The sequence below is a fragment of the Populus alba genome, chromosome 12, assembly GCF_005239225.2.
Source record: "Populus alba chromosome 12, ASM523922v2, whole genome shotgun sequence".
Lineage (NCBI taxonomy): Eukaryota > Viridiplantae > Streptophyta > Magnoliopsida > Malpighiales > Salicaceae > Populus > Populus alba.
Genome location: NC_133295.1, coordinates 11,753,175 through 11,771,046, shown reverse-complemented (window position 1 = coordinate 11,771,046; position 17,872 = coordinate 11,753,175). Strand labels below are relative to the sequence as shown.

The 17,872-nt window shown below is 31.9% G+C and overlaps 2 protein-coding genes across 3 annotated transcripts; both read left to right on the top strand.

The window, feature by feature from the left end:
* The first annotated feature begins 3,510 nt into the window (after positions 1 to 3,510).
* Positions 3,511 to 5,029, top strand: LOC118044689 (F-box protein At5g50450). The gene is made up of 3 exons (XM_035053117.2): positions 3,511 to 3,732; positions 3,815 to 3,977; positions 4,083 to 5,029. Exons 1-3 carry the CDS (start codon positions 3,590 to 3,592, stop codon positions 4,845 to 4,847), a joined length of 1,071 nt encoding a protein of 356 aa, XP_034909008.1. The 5' UTR covers positions 3,511 to 3,589; the 3' UTR covers positions 4,848 to 5,029.
* An 8,616-nt stretch (positions 5,030 to 13,645) lies between these two features.
* On the top strand, positions 13,646 to 17,020 carry LOC118044699 (uncharacterized). Of its 2 annotated transcripts, XM_035053130.2 has the most exons (6): positions 13,646 to 14,444; positions 14,517 to 14,765; positions 15,053 to 15,131; positions 15,489 to 15,570; positions 15,669 to 15,780; positions 16,153 to 17,020. In XM_035053130.2, the coding sequence occupies exons 1-5, from the start codon at positions 14,172 to 14,174 to the stop codon at positions 15,730 to 15,732; spliced, it is 747 nt and encodes a 248-aa protein (XP_034909021.1). In that variant the 5' UTR covers positions 13,646 to 14,171; the 3' UTR covers positions 15,733 to 15,780; positions 16,153 to 17,020. The 2 variants fall into 2 exon arrangements, with proteins under 2 accessions (XP_034909021.1, XP_034909020.1); XM_035053129.2 differs by lacking the exon at positions 16,153 to 17,020 and having other exon boundaries at positions 13,647 to 14,444; positions 15,669 to 16,095.
* Positions 17,021 to 17,872: the final 852 nt, after the last annotated feature.

Sequence of the window (17,872 nt, the reverse complement as noted above, 5' to 3'; positions counted from 1 at the left end):
TTGAATCTCACCATCCCTATTTATTTGACAAAAATCAAATACAAGATAATATTAAATTTATACAAGTTTCAAGTCCAATAAATTTTCACTTGATAGGGTGCATTTGAAAATAATAAAAATTATATATTAAACATTACCTAACAATTTAAGCTGTTAAGTTGTATTGGTTATATATTATTTAATAAACATTTTATTAATAAGTTATTTTACATATTAACTTTTAAAATTTGATTTCAGAAAAAAAAGAAAAAACCTGCTCGACTACCAGACGTGTCCTTGGAATTATTAGTACATTGATTTTCAAAAGTTGTATCGGTATGTGTTTTGATTTTCAAAAAAAAAAAACTTAAGTATACAAATACGTAGAAGCTAATTGCATTATATTAATACGTGGAATTGATGTATCGGTGGGGCCATGTTTGAAGGGTGGAGATAGGATGATTCTTACAAGGTTAGTCAGGCTTTTCCGTCACTCATGGGGATGGAACAGGCGGCTTTGTTGAACAGCTGCATGTTTATCATGTCGATGAATAGAAAATTTGACTTTCTTTCTATTTTATTATTCTAACCAACCAAACTTATTAATTTACTCCAGTTATTTGCTCTTTAAGTTACAGCTACCTTAGCCCATTTTATATGACATCTGCCCGCCTCTGGCAAAGCTCGGCACGCAATTATTTTTCAATTTTTTTAGAATTCATAACTTTTCATACTTTTTTACAACATACCAGCAGAACTCATGATTCAAGCTGTATAAAACAGTAATAATCTCGTAAAAAAATAAATATAAAAATAAATTTTGATTTTTAATTAACTCAATATTATATATTGATAAAAATTTTAAAAAAAAATAAAAATATCTCAAATTATAGGATGAATCTGTATAAAAGCTGTTTAAGAATACGATGCAAATCATATACCGAAAAAATTCAATTTTTTTTTTAAAAATTAAAAAAAAAATTTTTTTATATATTTTGGATTGTTTTGATACACTGATCTAGAAAATAATTTTTAAAAAATAATAAATATATCATTTTAATATATTTTAACACGAAAAACACTTTGAAAAACAACCGTAACTACACTCCTAAGTAGGCCTTATCAAAATAAACAGCAAAGTCCAACACCCTTTAAAACCAACATTAAAGTATGAAATTTTAAAAAAAAAATTGAAATTTTAAAAAATATTAGGGATCAAATTGTAAAAAACCAAAACATTTCAGTACTCATCGCCAGACTTAAATTTCAAGGCCTGATGTTATATGTTATATATATATATATATATAAACAGACCGGCTTTCACCTGCATCAAAGGCTATGTTGCCTTTGAGGAATGTGAGAGCGGGTGTGTGTTTTAAAAAAATAGAAGGCAGAGTTGGGTTGGATTTCACGAGAGGAAAGCTAATTGGGCGGCGAAGAAGAGCTGTTTTGTTTTTGCGGCATGGATACCACAGTGCATTTGCTATATATTTTTATCAGCAACGGACCACTAGGTAGATCATGCACCAAATCAGAAAATTAAATAAATCACAGCCCAAGGAATTGCAAAATATGTTGGCCTGTTAATTTATTTATTTCTTTTGTTTCCATTAAATACGACTCCATCGAGTATTATTTTCCTTCTCTCGTATTTGGTTCGTCTAAAAAAAATAATCAAAGAAAAATAAAACAATAATGTACTGTACTCAAATGGCGAAAATATTTTATAAAACCATCTATATTACTAAATTATAGCCCCGTCACCAATTAAATCTCTTTTTTGCACCAAACATCGAATATTTTTTTTTTTTTTCAATTAGCTTTCATTAACATAGTCAGAAATAAATAAAAAATGTATGTAAAATGTATTTTTTTAGAAAAAAAAAGTTACGTACATGAAACGTGCGAACCTGAGTAAATATTTTACACAATTGCGAAGAAAATATTGTTCCCCGCACCCTTATTCACCAGGAAACAAATTACTATTGATTGCCATGGTTATTTATCTTTTTTTCTTAGTTCCTCCTCCTCCTCTTTTTTTATTGCACCTTTACATGCACAAATTAATAGCCAATTAAACATATTTATTAAGAAATAACATGATTCAAATATAAAGACCAAGATTGAAAATAGTGAAAAAATGGTTTTTACTTGGAGCTAAACATGTACTTTCTCCTCTAACTTTTTAAATTATAGGATTTAATTTTAATCACAAACTTTATTCTTCTTTATTTTTTGGTATATGATTTAAGAGAAAAGATAGAAAGTGACGAGATCATGATACTAGAAAGATAAAGTTTAAAAAATAAGTGATTCTGGTGTAAGAAAATTCATTTTGATAAAAACACTTAATTTTTTTTTATGTATAAAAGCACATTGTAAAAATCTATATTTTTATATATTCTTTTAATAAAATTATGCTATTAACACACTTTTTTTTTCTGTAAGACTTTACATAAATATACTCAACATTATAGGATTAGAATTTCAAAAGGTGCACAAACATAAATAATTAATGAATAATTTATTAAACAGTAATTTTAGAAAACAGATATCATTATAATTTGATTATACAATATCTTAAAATACTTGCTTATGTATTTAAAAATATGATAATAAATATTTTTTTTACTTTAAAATATATTAAAAAAAAATTTTTTTATTTTTTAAAAATTATTTTTGATATCAGAACATTAATTATAAAAAAAAAAATAAAAAAAAAAAACTTTTTAAATGTAAAAACACACGGGCTGCTCATGGAATTTGATTCGGCTCATTCTCGATCAATGAACCTGCCACCTCATGGGAACACATTTCGAATTCATTCCTCAAGCTCTTTCTTTTTTCCCGAATTTCAAGCTGCAACGCACCAATGCCTTTGCACTCGATTAGAGTCACTGCGGCATCTGCATCCCCACACCCCCAAGCACCCAATCTTTTACCAATAACCTGTCTTTTCCCCGAGCTCCGCACCTGCCCTGGCTCTGGCCATCCCCGGGGCCACTTTGACCACTGCCTGACACGCCCATCGTCCGTTCTCACCTTTTCTTCTTTTTTAAGCAGAAAATAGTCTGTCCTCTGGTAGAAAAAAATGTACTTGGAAATGTATTCATGATCGCATATGAAATACATCCTAGTAAATGGAGTTAATAATACTCTTTATTGCAACTTTATGTGTATTCTTTATCGACATGGTTAGAAGATATATGTTTTTTTTACTTTTTAAAATATATTAAAAAAGATTCATTTCTAAAAAACACTCAATCTCAAACAGTAAATGTGCAAATTATCATAAAAATAATATATAAAAAAACTAAATCATCCTTCAAGATATGTCCGTTGCTACTGGTCAAACAGTATATTGTACTAGCGTACCGCACATAATTAAGGAGAGCAGGTAAGAAACTGAGAAATTGTCTACAACAGGGACATTGATTTATTTTACGGCAAGTGGAGCCCACTTCGAAGACAGCTTTGTTTGGCAGTGCCTCTATCTCTAGCGTGACGAGGCCTTATATAAGACCCGACAAATGAAACAGCTCGAGAATACCATGATCAGGAGACAGTTCCGTACCCAGCTTTCAAAATCTCAAGCTTCACCTCTGCGGGCATGGCTCAAAGGAAAAGATTACGTACAATCACCGAGAAACCCGATTACTTTGATCAGTTACCAGACGATCTTGTTCTTAATATTCTCTGCAAGCTTAGTTCTTCTGCCTCTTGCCCCTCCGATTTTATTAACGTTCTCATCACGTAAGTCTAGTTTTTGAAGATTTCTTCTTGTTATGGTTGGTACGAGGGTTTAATTTTGCTTGCATGATTGTGGAAACAACAGATGTAAAACATTAAAGCGGTTGGCCACCAATCCTTTGGTTTTGTCGAAGGCCGGAGCTAAGACGTTTGCCATGAAAGCAGAACGTTGGTCAGATTCGTCTCACCGGTTTTTAAAACAGTGTGTTAAAGCAGGCAACAGTGAAGCCGCGTACACGCTAGGAATGGTCAGTGTGTATCTATTTTCTCTACTTGAAAGAAGGCCAATATATATTATATGTATATTTGTCGATAAAGATTGAAAGTTTCAAGTTTTTGGTGTTTTAATCTAGATCCGATTCTATTGCTTACAAAACCGAGGAAGTGGAGCGTCCTTGATGGCAAAAGCCGCTATGAAGTCGCATGCCCTGGCCCTGTACTCTCTTGCTGTCATACAATTCAACGGCAGTGGAGGCTCAAAAACGGATAAAAATCTCCGGGCGGGGGTTGCTTTATGTGCTCGAGCTTCCGTTTTGGGTCATGTCGATGCGCTTCGTGAGCTCGGCCATTGCCTTCAGGATGGTTACGGAGTCCCTCAAAATATCGTCGAGGGACGTCGTTTATTAGTCCAGGCTAATGCAAAGGAGCTCGCATTATCCTTACGTTCCATGTTGACATGGAAACCACAGCAACAGCAGCAGCAGCAGATTGAGCAGCAACAAAATCTCCATTATGCTTGTACGGTGATGGGTACCGCTATCACGGTATGTCCATTACTAAGTGATTTTGGATGTAACTTGCTGGCTCGAGAGGTGCACCCGGCGAGCAAGTTCTTAAGGGAGTGGTTCGAGTCGAGGAGCGGGGCGTTGGATGATGGCTTGAGACTATGCTCGCATGGTGGATGTGGGAGGCCCGAGACAAGAGCACATGAGTTTCGCAGGTGTTCGGTTTGTGGTACGGTAAATTATTGTTCGAGAGGATGCCAAGCACTTGATTGGAAAGCGAGGCATAAAGTGGAATGTGTCCCGATGGATCAATGGCATGGAGTATTAGAAGATGGTGGAGATATGGTGGAAATGGAGGAAGGTGATGAGTATGTGGATAATATTGTTGAATGATAGAGATTTGATGCAAATCAGGATAAAGAAACCTTGCCTTTTGAAACTGGGAATTCTTGATAGTAACTCTTTCACCTTTTTCCTTCTTTTTGTATTTTATTTATGTACATATGTGAAGGGTTTTGGAGTTTATTTTCCGTGACTTAACAAATTAAATACAAGGAATAACACCTTTGGAAGAACAGGTCCCATTCCATTGTGCTGTTAAAAGGCATGTATACTGGCAATATATATTTTATAAAAACCGAGCCACCGAGCAAAAGAAAAACACATTTTTCTATAAAAAACAATGAACAATATAATCATTTCAATTATTTCTAAGACACCACAAGAACAGCTTGCCGACATCCCAATCGATTTCTCCGAATTTGGGACATTTTCATTTAGGTCAAATAATTTTATTTTTTTAAAAAAAATAATCAAAATGTTGAATTATTGCTGGGATATTTTTAAGGTGATGCATGATATAAACTTCAAATCAATTAAACGAAGTGGAACCATCCATCATGTCGTCTGAATTGATTTGGAATTGCTTTTGCCATCTAACTTCCCAAGGATAGGATTAAATTGAAATGAGACGTGACAAAAAAGAGGGCCCAGAGTTGTTTGAAAGCCACCAGCAAAAGTACTCCAAGAAGTCCAACCGAGTTTTTTTTTTTTTTTTTCTTGGTTTTAAATTAAAATATTCTTTCTTGTATTTTTAAAATTTTTAATTAGCTAACATAAAAAATAAAAATATTATTTTAATATATTTTTAAATAAAAAAACAACCTTTTATCATACAACCGACTGTTTTCAGAACCGCCAAGCACAAGAGACAACAATGGGATTTAATTAGGGTGGTTAATTGATAATCACTCTAAAACGTTGATGGCCGTTCTTTCTGAGTAGAAAAATCAACTAGATAATTGCAAAAGCAGACTCATTTTTTAAAGAAATAAAATTAAAAAAAGGATGGAAATTGTTTAATTGCTTGAAGAGAAACCAGTTCTTCTTCTTCTAGGCCTTCAAAGTCAAAACAGGGTTGATAAATTCTTGTTTGAATTCATCCTAACAACATTTTCTTGGTGTTTTGTGCCCGGCAATTGAAAGGCCCGATGTATAATGCCGTGGCATCCTTTTCAACTATTTTCATTCCTGCAGCATTCATCTTTCGAACATAGATTTTAAACCCGAATCAGTCATCAATTTGGTTAATTAATCATGTTACAGGTTAAATGGATTGATCTTAGGATTAATTTTTAAAAATAATATTTATAAAAAAGAAAAACTCTCCTTGACCTTTTAGAGCATCTTAATGCATAATGCTATTTTAAAAAACTAAATTGATAATATAACATTTTGAATAGTATAAATATAGTTTTTTTTTACAATATCTATTCTAATGGAAAAAAAGCCATTTGAAAAGCATTTATATTGGAGTGAAAGAAACAAGTATTTTATTATTTTTTAATAAATTTGATGTTTTTTTTTCACATGACTATATTTAATTGGTTTATTTTTTTAGTGACCCCACTTTATTAGTTTTTGGCTCTTTGGAGAGATATGTAAAAATAACATTTGTTAGAGAAAAAGACATTTTTAGCATTTTTGTTTGGCTTTGGAGTGTGCAAAACAAGCAAAAAAAAACTAAAATATTAATTTTTTTATTTTTAACTTTTTTAGCTTCTCTATTCGTTGGAGATGCTTTTAGGATTTTCTATTTTATATAACACCCAAGCATACCTTAGCTTCTGAACTTAATGTCTCAACCGCGCTAGATTTCATATCCATTAAATAATGATAATGAGACACCAATACAAATTACACAAAACCACATATCAACAATTATTTCAAAAAAAAAAAAAAAAACTTGAAAAAAAGACCGTGACCAAGGCACTTCAGTTGGCTTAGAAGAATGCTTACTTCCTTCGCCGTGTTCATTTGGTTTCTCGTTTGTTTCTTTGCTCACACCACTAGACTCCACCCTGGCAGAATCTGGACCAGACGGGGTCTTAAGAGGCAATGCATCTTCCAACCGGCGCCGTTTCTTTTGATCTAAATTAGAGTCAATTGTTACTCTCTCTGTCTATGGTTTTCCATCTCTCCTTGACCTGTTAGGACTTTAAGAAAACCAAAAACCATTTAGCCGGGTTTCAAAGAGCTGATTTCCTCTTTCCTTAATTAGGTTTGCAACTATCCCAAATATTGTTTCGTTCTTTTTCAGCATTTTGGTCTTTTAAAATGCCAAAACGACATCTTTTAATGACTACTAATATTAAAAAAAAAAAATCAGGTCTCATCTAAGTTTGATCCGATGGATTGGGTTCCGGATCGACCTGTCGGGTCGACCGAGTTTTACTAGACCAACTCTCAAGCGGGTTTTACCTCTACCTGAACCGGTCCCGGACCCAGGCCGGGACCTGGGTCGACCTGCTGGAAGGTTTTTTTTCGTTTATTTAATTCATGTTATGACCCGTAGGAAGGATTAATTAATTCATGTTATGACCCGTAGGAAGGTTTTTTTTCGTTTATTTCTTTCTTTCTTTCTTTTTTAATTTAAAAGGTCTTATACATGATTCAAACATAAATGAAGGTCAAATAAGTGGGCCTTTGTTTTGTTCATTTCTTTTCTCTGTTTTTTGTTTAAAAATAAAATAAAATTCAGAGTCTTCTACTAAATCCAAACATAAATGGAATTCAAACGAGTGCTCATTGTTTTTTTGGTAAATAAAACGAGTTTTGAAATACCATCCATTGTGAGGAGGTAGCATCCTTGGAGAAAGAAAGAAACTTGTCCCATAAATTTGACCTTCATCAGCTTCTTCTCGAATTAAGATAAGAGGACAGGGATTCCATTGTAGACTTAGACTCGAGGCGGGTCTTGAGTAATGTTGTTATGATTGGAATTATTTTTTAAAATATTTTTATTTATAAATATATTAAAATAATATAATTTTTATTTTTTTAAAATTTATTTTTAACATCATTATATTAAAACGATTTAAAATTATAAAAAATTAATTTGAAAAAACAAGCTTAAAATTTTTTAAAAGTAATTTTTTAAATACAAAAATAAACACATTCTAAATCATACATTTAAAAAATAATTCAATATTTTTTTTTAATATAGATAAGCAATACATCTATATTTCTAGAAACAAAGATTTATATTTCACTATCTATTAAATTAAAGTTATATATTATATATTAAATCCTAGCCGTACAAGAGATATTAATAATTACCATGTTCAGCATCTATCTACAAACTATAACGATGTTCCTATGTCACATCTCAAAAATTAATTAACAAACACCAAACAACACTTACTGCGTGAAAATTATGCATTTGAGAAACGCTTTACTCTTAAAAAATCATTGAATTCTCTAAAATCTTTGAATCACATGAAGCTTATGCGATAAACTAGACTACAGAAAAAAAAAAAAAAACTTTAAAGCCTGAACATTTTTTTATAAACCCGTTTTATCACACGATGAGAGAAACTTTAATAAATTTATGGGGTCAATTGAAAAAATAATGTGAAAGGAACTGTTTATTTTTGTATTTTAATTTTTTTTTTTTTTTTAAGTTTCGTGCGGTCATTTAACAATTTTGGTAACTTAAACTAATAGATGCATTTGATTGAGAATTTATCTGTCGATACATCGAGGATGTAGGCAAGTAGTTTGGATATCTAATCAAGACTTGTCCTATCATATATGGAGATTTTTTCCATGGTTGCTAAAGAAAAAGACCCACCAATAAGTTTTTGTTTTCTAATTTTTATCATTGTTATCAAATCCAACTCAAATATAATACTCGAGTCACTCACGCATTAGATAAATGAACCATAATTATTAAAATTAGCATAATTTTTTTACTTGTTTTTTCGCTTTGTTTTTTTTTTTTTAGAAATCAGAATTTACATTATGGATCAATTGAAAATTTGAAATTGAATTAAATGATTGAATTATATATATATATATATATATATATATATATATATATATATAATAGAAGATATGATTTCTGTCTCTTCTCATTACAAACACAATTTTTGAACCCAGATAAATTCTAATTTAGTGTTTTTAATCAATTTGTTTAATTAGTTGAACCCAAATGGTTGAATTAATTTAACCGAAATATTTTTAATCACGCCTATGAAAAAAAAAATTAACACCGCAATAACAGTAGTTTGCAACTACTAGCATGGACACACCTGGTTGTCTCTATTTTAATCGGTACCTGTGCTAAAAAAAAATATTATAACACTATAAGGTATTTTTGAAAAATGCGTTCCAACCCATGTTTTTAAAAAAATTATTTTTTTGTAAAAAATTAATTTTTTTATGTTTTTGATCGTTTTGATGTGCTAATATTAAAAATAATTTTTAAAAAATAAAAAAAATTATTTTAATGTATTTCTAAATGAAAAACATTTTAAAACCGCAACCGCTATAATAATCCCAAACAAATTTATATTCAATGGCAAAAGCCATTTGAAAGAGTCACTTTAGGCCGAACAATATTTTTACATATATATAAAAAAAGGTGATAGGTTAAAAAAAAATTTTAAGTTTCAAATTATTGGTTAAACTGATAATTTAAATAATATGAAAAAAAACAACAATAAAAAATAAATAAACAAAACAAAAAAAAACCACACACGATTTTATTCGGATTATCAAATGACTCAATAACTAGAAAAAAAGTCAAACAAAAAACAAAAAACATCATCTTAGAAAATAGGAGGAAAAATTAGACGAACCTTCAAAACTTAGTCTAATTTAAAAAACTTACAACTTGTTAAATCATGGGCTCGAATTCAATTAAAAAACTTAAATATCATCTAATTTAATTTTGATTGGATGCAATCATTGAAAATAAATAATAAAAAAAAAACTTGTAAAAAAAATAAATAAAAAAAGACTAAAGTCTAACAATAAAAAATCCTATAAGAATGAAATCTAAAAAGAAAATGTTTCAACAAAAAAAAAAAAATAGTTAAAAGAATTAAGATTAAACTTGAAGTATTAAAAACATTATAAAGAGATAAAATTAAAAATCATTTGTAATATGATAGATTATTTATAAAATAAAATAAAATAAAAATAAAAATAAAATAATAATTATTAAGAGATAACTTAATAAAATCAAACAAAAAAAAAAAAGTCATTAACTATTCAGTTAACGTCTCATTAGCAAAGGACCTTTTCCTTGATATTTCCCTAAGCTATTATAAAACTTGTCTTATCATTTGTTATTTCTTGTAGGTGTTTTGGCTTTCAAGGCATGTTTTGTGGCATAAAGGCTGGTTTAAAAGCTGTGAAAGTTGAAGTGATCACCACCATTAGTGTATTTGTTTCAATTTTGATGGGTTTTTTTGTTGTTGGCATCATTGAAAAATAATATAGTAGTAGATAATGTGAAGTATATAAGCTAAAAACAAGCAAAGATACATAATTTTAGACCAAATATTTGATTAAGGAAAACATGTTTCACTCTATTTGTTTTTATATTTTAAAAGTATTTTTTTAAAAAAAATTAAATTAAATTAAATTTTTTTCTTTAATTTAAATTAATAATTTTTAGTGTTTTTATATCATTTTAATAAATGTGTAGTTATTAAAAATATTTTTTAAAAATAAAAAAATAATATTTTAATATATTTTAAAATAAAAAATAATTTAAAAATTAATATTAAAAAGATTGACTATAGGTTTGCTTAAACATTATTGTGTCAGTGATTGAGCTAATCACTATCCCTTCCTTGAATGCTTCCAAATATGCTTAACCATGTATCAATTTCTCATGGTCAACTCAATGTTTCATTTTATGGAACATAATTGATTGAATCTAACTATTGTGACAATTAATGCTTCCTCATTAATTATTGCTTTGATTTTTGTAATTTTCTCATCAGCATTTTGCAACAACGTGTTTGTATTTAAATTTTGACACGATTTGGGTGGTTTAAGATAATTATTTAACTCATTATAAATTTGTTTATTTTTTCGTTCTAAAAATATTTTAAAAAATTTTATTTATTTTTTTATTTTAAATTAATTTTTTTTAGTGATTTAAGATGTTTTAGTATACTAATATTAAAAATATTATTTTAATATATTTTTAAAAAATAATTATTATTTTCTTAGCAACCTCAGCATATAACTTCCAATTATGAAAGTGCTCGCAAGACATTTTGACACAATTTGGGTGGTTTAGGATCATTGTTTACCTCATTATATATAGATTCCAAGCATGAAAGTGCTTGCAAGTAGAAGCATGCTCTACCTTGTTAAAAAATTAATTTAATTTAAAAGTTTAAGCTTATTAAGTGAGGTTTTAAAAAATAATTTGTATTATTTTTTAATACAACCCTCAAGTAAAGCTCTTTAACTTAAAACTTGCATAGACCTACATTACTTTATGTTTAATTTTTATCAAATAAATGGGGATGGTGAGATTCGAACTCATTATCGCTTAGTCATCAGGACTTTGATACCATGTCAAAGAACCAATTCAACCTAAAAGCTTAAATTATTGAGTTGAGATGATTCTTTTACATGCCCTAACAAAAAAATCTGACAATTACATATAAATTATTTATTTCTTTCCCATGAAAATTACTCTATTTGCAATGCTAAACTACAGGCTTCATTGAAATGTCGTCTTTTACGAAACAAGTAAATTGTACGAATCTAAATGGGTTTAAAAATTTTTTTTTTTGATCCCGAAACTTATTTTGTGTTTTCGACACAAAAAGTGAAAAAGCAACCACTACCCACTACCAAACACGCTCTGATCCCGAAACTTCATGAACATTACTCTATTTGGTGCTCATGTATTGTCTGGAATGCTGCGAACAATGGCATGTTTTTTCATGGACATGCTATTATTTCGAAATTGTTTGGAAAACTGTATTCCCAATTTTTTTTTTTAAATTTAATATGATTTATATGTTTTGAAATAGTTTTAATGTGTTAATATTAAAAATGAATTTTTAAAAAATAAAAAAAATATTATTGATATACATTTTAACACAAAAAGTTATGTGAAAAACAAACACTACCACGCTACCAAACATACTCTTCATATCTAAGAAATGATCGTGGTTTCATGTTACTGGTTATTAGGGAGCAGGGCTGTGTGCATGAATTGCTAAGCATCGCTAGTTGTTAAAGAGCAAGTCGATCGTTATGGCTGCCATACACCTCTGCTCATTGTTCTATGTTACCAACGATGGAGCTGACATTTGAATCTTTACTTCTTGTTTCCAGGCACTATTGATTTGCATGTGCAAAATTACTTGTTCTTTCTTAGAGGTTGTGCTGCGTAGCCGGATCAAGATACTGGTTCAAGTTCATGAACTTTGATGTGTGTCAGAATTGTAAGCGCTGCAAGTAAAAGCTGCTGCGGAGGAAAACAAGAAACTTGATGGTTCTGATGCATGAAATACCAGCAAGATACAACTTAATTCAACATGGTTCACTGCTGAATCAATTTCTAAACTTTAGGGCTTCGAACATGGTTTCTGTATTCCAAGATCAATTGGTTTTCTTCAGATTTAGTAAAGATATGGATGAAAAACCAGACAGGACATTCGAGTTTGGGTGGCGTTGTCCTTTACAGCTGTGGATTACGTAAATACTATGTAGGTTGATGTTATTAGTCTAGTCTTTTCCCGACAAGATTAATTACATCACAGATCCTGGCCTCTGGTTAATTCTCTTCTCCATGGATATTTGGTGTTCATGTATTGTTTGGAATGCTGCGAACATTGTTAGCCTGGAAGGCTGGAACTACTGTACAGTGATGATTTAAGTGTGCTTTAAACTTGTCAACACGTGTTCGATAAAAGCCTGTATTGATTTTCAATGTCAAAGCTTTTGCACCTCGGAGTCCATGTCATCCGACATTCATTTTGGCCCCTGTCTTCTTGCCCTGTTCAATCTCTGCTATTTTTCATAAAACAAGCATATTTAAGCTCTTTTTGGCAAGATTTTGATTTCACATTTCATATTTCAGCTAATGTTTAAGAACTCGTTGAGTCAAGACAGTATAATTGTTAATTTCGATGCGCGCCTGTTTGGGTGAAGAGAATCATTGTCTCCGAGGTAGAGAGTTGCAGATAGGATGCTCTGGATTCGAGTCAGTTTCTTTTTAATTAAGAGATTTTGCTTTAAAATGTCTTGAACAAGAAGTTCTTGCCTTGGACATGGGAGCTCAGATTGCGGTCGCTACGTTTTACAATTGCATTTACTCGTATCTGCTCTGTAACTTGAATATGGCCATGTTTTTAATTTTAAAAAAATTCTCGATTGATCTTTTAATGAATTTTTTTTATTTAATTTAATTTGTTAATGTGATTTTTTTTATTTAATTATCATATTTTCATGACACATATTTTCATGACACAATTACATTTACTCGTATCTGCTCTGAAACTTGAATTATGGCCAATTATTTTTATTTTTATATTGACCTAGATTAATCTAATAAATTTTTATGGAGAGAATTTGGCTATCTTTTTTAATAAGATAAAATCTTCTTGCTAGAATAACTTTGAATAAAACAAAAATTGATTTTTTTATAAACTTCAAAAAATACTTGGTCTATCTTTATCCAACATACCAAATATTATCAATAAAACATCGAGCACCACATACCAATGATAAGCATAAAATTTTCATCAATGATATTTATTTTTTTTCTTATCATTGCTCCACTCACCATAATACATCTACAACTTTACTCACAATGTATATGCAATATCACTCTCCGTAAGATAAATTAACATGATAAATTTCTATAAATAACTCCTGTTATTAGGTAAACATTCTGAGTCATTTAAGCTCATTCAAGGATTTAACATCAATTTATTGAATCATACACTTCATGAGATCTTCATTCTACATCTCTTTTCCACAGATTATTTATCCTCGTGAATTTATTGATTTAAATATTTAAAGAACTTGTTTTGTATAAAGAATCAAGCCCGGTGGCAAAACCTATATCTTAGCCTCCACATTTCAACCCCAGACGCCGAAGGTTTCATCATTTCATCCAGATAAATAATAAAAAAATATTTAAACTATTTTTTTGTGAAAGTAAATCTCAGGTGGAACTTTCAGAAGCAGGGTAGAGCACTGGACTCCCAGGGATTATCTTTGTCGCTGCTTCCCAAGTATAATTTGCAGTTTAGTATCCCCAAAACAGACTGTTTAAGCCGATGAAAAAGACGGCATAGTTTCAGCGATATCAGAATTCAGAAGGGATGGTACACGATATTTTGAGCGTTTGAGGGAGGGAGGGAGTGGGTGACTAGTCAATCAGAAACAAAAATGTCGAAATCAATGGAACAAAACCTAGAAGGGGAAGACAACAGAGGAAGCGAATCAAACCCTAATCAATCACAAGAATGGGAAACAATGGCTCGACTTTGGCTCAGTGCGTTTCCTGGAGTGAAGGCAGTGAGTGGGGCCGAGGTGGAGTCATGGATCGATTCTAATTACTCATCTTTGCCTTCTGATTTAAAATCCATGCCTCGTTCAGACCTCGTTGATCGCTTGCTTTCTATTCAAAATTACATGAGGCTCCCCGATCACAGTCAGCAGGTACCTCGCGCTTTCATCACCATCATCAACAAAGCATTATGAGCTAAGTAGTTGCCATTTTTCCTATATCAGGTGCCGGAGACGAATCAGGTTGATGTTCCACATGCTCGATTTCAACGCACAGATCAATGGCTGCCGGTTTATTCCTGGCTGGAATCTTTGGATAAAGATGAGGTGGTCAAGTCCAAAGATATTTCTGATTGGCTGGCTGAGAATCCAGGGATAAGAGAACAGCTGTTCTCTAGACATTCTAGATATCATTTGATGCACTACATTAAAAAGTGCCACGTAAAGATACTCAAGAGGAGGGAAAGGAAGAAGGTAACAGTTGCTAATCATCTCAGCTCTTTTTTATTTAAGAATCTGTTGGCGTCCAAATACATAATTATTTAGAGGAGATGAGAAAGGTGGAGAGAAAAAGAAAAAAAGGAGCTTAATTGGTAAAATTAAGAAAACAAAGACTTAATCCATCATTAAAGACTTGGCTTGGGAGTCTTAATTGCTTCCTTTTGCATTGAACTTTAACATATTGCCATTATTAATCAATTCCATTTGACCTTTTTTCTTGTTTTCTTGTTACTTTAGTAAGCTATGTTTTGCTTGAACAGGGTGTGCAGCCGACTGACAATCCCGGTTCTCCGAAAGTTCAGAAGAATGTAGAGGTGAAAGAACTGGCACCAGTTCCAAGTATGTCTTCTTCACGGATTGTGTTTTGTGTATTCTGTAAATGACGGGATTTTGCATTTTGCACAGCTTTGTGGATACTAAGCCATTCCATAATATGATTGCATTACATCAAATGGATTTTTATATAGTTGGCAAAACAAAATTTGATTGATATTCTTTCAAGATTGTTAAAAATAATCTCTTGTAAAGCCAATGGAATCACTCAAGTTGTTGCTATGACAACGAAAGTGACTTGGTCCAGATTATGCATAAATTCGAGTAAATACTTGAGTTTTGATTTGATGTCCAAATCTTCCTCCATGCCTGTATCTTAAACTGGATGTAATATCTTGTTAACTGTAATTTTAATGCTTGTAGTGTTCAATCCTTTGAACAATATACCTAAAGACAGTGAATTGTATGTGGCAAAACAAAATGAGGCTCTTCAGAAATATGAGATGTAAGTGAATATTATTTTTTCTTTTGTTCAGTTGCATTCTAGAATTTTGGTTTTTCAAATTTGAGTTTCCTCACTTGTTATTGTTTTTGAAATTTCAGTTTGTTGGAGTTGGAGAAGAAGCTCTCCCCTAACTTTTCAAAACGTGAGGCTGTAAACCGCTGAAGCAAATCTTGAATCAAATTCTTCATAGGCAGATGCGAAATAGCTCAGGTGTTGCTACTGATTTTTCACTAGCAATGAGTTCCGTATATAAGTGACTAGTGGATGGTATGCTAACGTGCCTCAAGTTTTGAAAGAGCTATCCTTGCTTGCCCTTTCAATGCCTTAGTTGTCTAGGGCGTTGACGTTTTTGGCTGTTCGATCAGAGACTGCAAGGCACATTAAAAGCGAAGAGTGAGACTCTGGGAAGAGCACCTTTAGCTAACATTAAAGAAAACTGTAGTTGCCTATGGAAGAATTAAACTTGTGAACTTGTTTGTGGCTCTAAACCGACTCTTGATAAATTAAATTAAAGCTTGATTCCAATAGTTGTGTACTAGGCTTTTGGGAGCATAGTATCAATGAAAAATGTTCGTATTGTAGGAGTTGGTGTCCCTCAATAAGATAGCTTCCCATTAAAATGTCCGATGCTACCAGCCAGAGCTTTCTCTCTCGCACTCTCTAGCTGGGCACCAGATTGGGGATTTCCAAGACAGAAAGCATACCTTCTTCTCATGCTGCAAACTGGGAAAAGGAGAGCCACGCATGATGTATCCTTAATTGAAAAAAGGAGAGCCTGATGTCTTGACCTCGCACCCAACCGGATCCATGAACAAGCTCGTTTCCTTTAGGCCACTGCTAGGCCTAAAAGAGGGTCTGGGTGATGGACTCTAGCACCAGACGTTCTGTGATCAGATTTCGACGAGAAGTGCTTGCATCTTTGTGCCATGACCTTAACAACAAAGACAACGGGTTGCTAGCTCACAATATCTCGTATTAACATGACGGCAAATGGAAAAGAGAGGGAAACAGACAAGGCCTCGACTGGGTTAATTGATAGATAGTTTCCCAACTTTGAAGGATGTTGACAGAAAAAATGACAAGAAAGCCAGGCTTATCTAACGTATTCACACTTCAAAGACTTCTTCTGTGGTTTTAAATAGGGGAGTTTGAGGTTACTGGTCGTCACACAGGGTGACAGTGTGAGAGTACTATTAGTAGAGAGTTTCTCATCTCTTCGAATTCTGAAAATACTACTGGTTGGATGCCTTTGGGTGGATTGGGGGGGTCCTCTTGCTGTAGCAGCTCACAGCAAGAACGGGGCTGGGGTTCAGCCATTGTCTAAGGCTGCTATCCACAAGGCTGCTTACGCTTTTCATGACAATGCTTCTATCAAAGCATATGTTCTTGGTGCTAAGGTAATATTTAGTTCTTGTCAGTATGTGGCTTAATGAACATTTGTGTCACACTGTCTTTTTATTAGAGAATAATAAAATCTATCTTGAAATCTCACCTAACAGCTTAAGTTTTGGGTTGAATGGTTCTTTGACATTAGAGAGCCTTGATGACCAAGCGATCATCCATCATCCCTATTTATTTGATAAAAATTAGTACGGTAATATGGGTCTGTGTAAGTTTCTTTCACTTGAGGGGGTGTGTTTAATATAAATCATATCCTGTAATCTCGCTTAAGCTCTTGACACTCTTGAAGTCAAGAATTCCATTTTTCTTTTTGGTTGATGTTCTTTGTGTGTTTATTGGAAGCCTAATGACAAGTGATGAAGTATTGTGCATGTATCTTCCTGTGAGTGCAGTTCTTGGATCTGGTTTTTGTTATGAGCACCTTCCTCCATCATTTCATTGAAAAGCTTTCACATGTCTTTTCAGGAGCTATAGAAACACCTTCCAGAATAGGAAGCCTTTAAGCTTACCCAATTCCACAACTGTTCGATTACAATGTTAACTGCTTATGTTGTTGTTGCGAGCACAGATTCATGGGCTTCAAGAATTTTGATTTAACTCATTGCAGTTTGATGGTGACCATGCAAGTGACTGCGAAGTCAAGTAGCTGACGTCATAATTATAACCAAAAATAAAAGAGTTCATTGTCCATGATTATCTAGACATGTTATTATTATAGAATAGAGCTGATGAAATTATTTTTATCAAAAAAAGTTTTAAGTATGTAATTAAGGGGAGGATTGTTTTTTTATATAGGATATATTTGGAATTAAAAGAATGATTAGAGATAAAATAGTTTGTTTGAGTTTGTTAAGCTATAGCATAGATACTGATTTGTCTTTTAACATTTTTAACTTTTAGG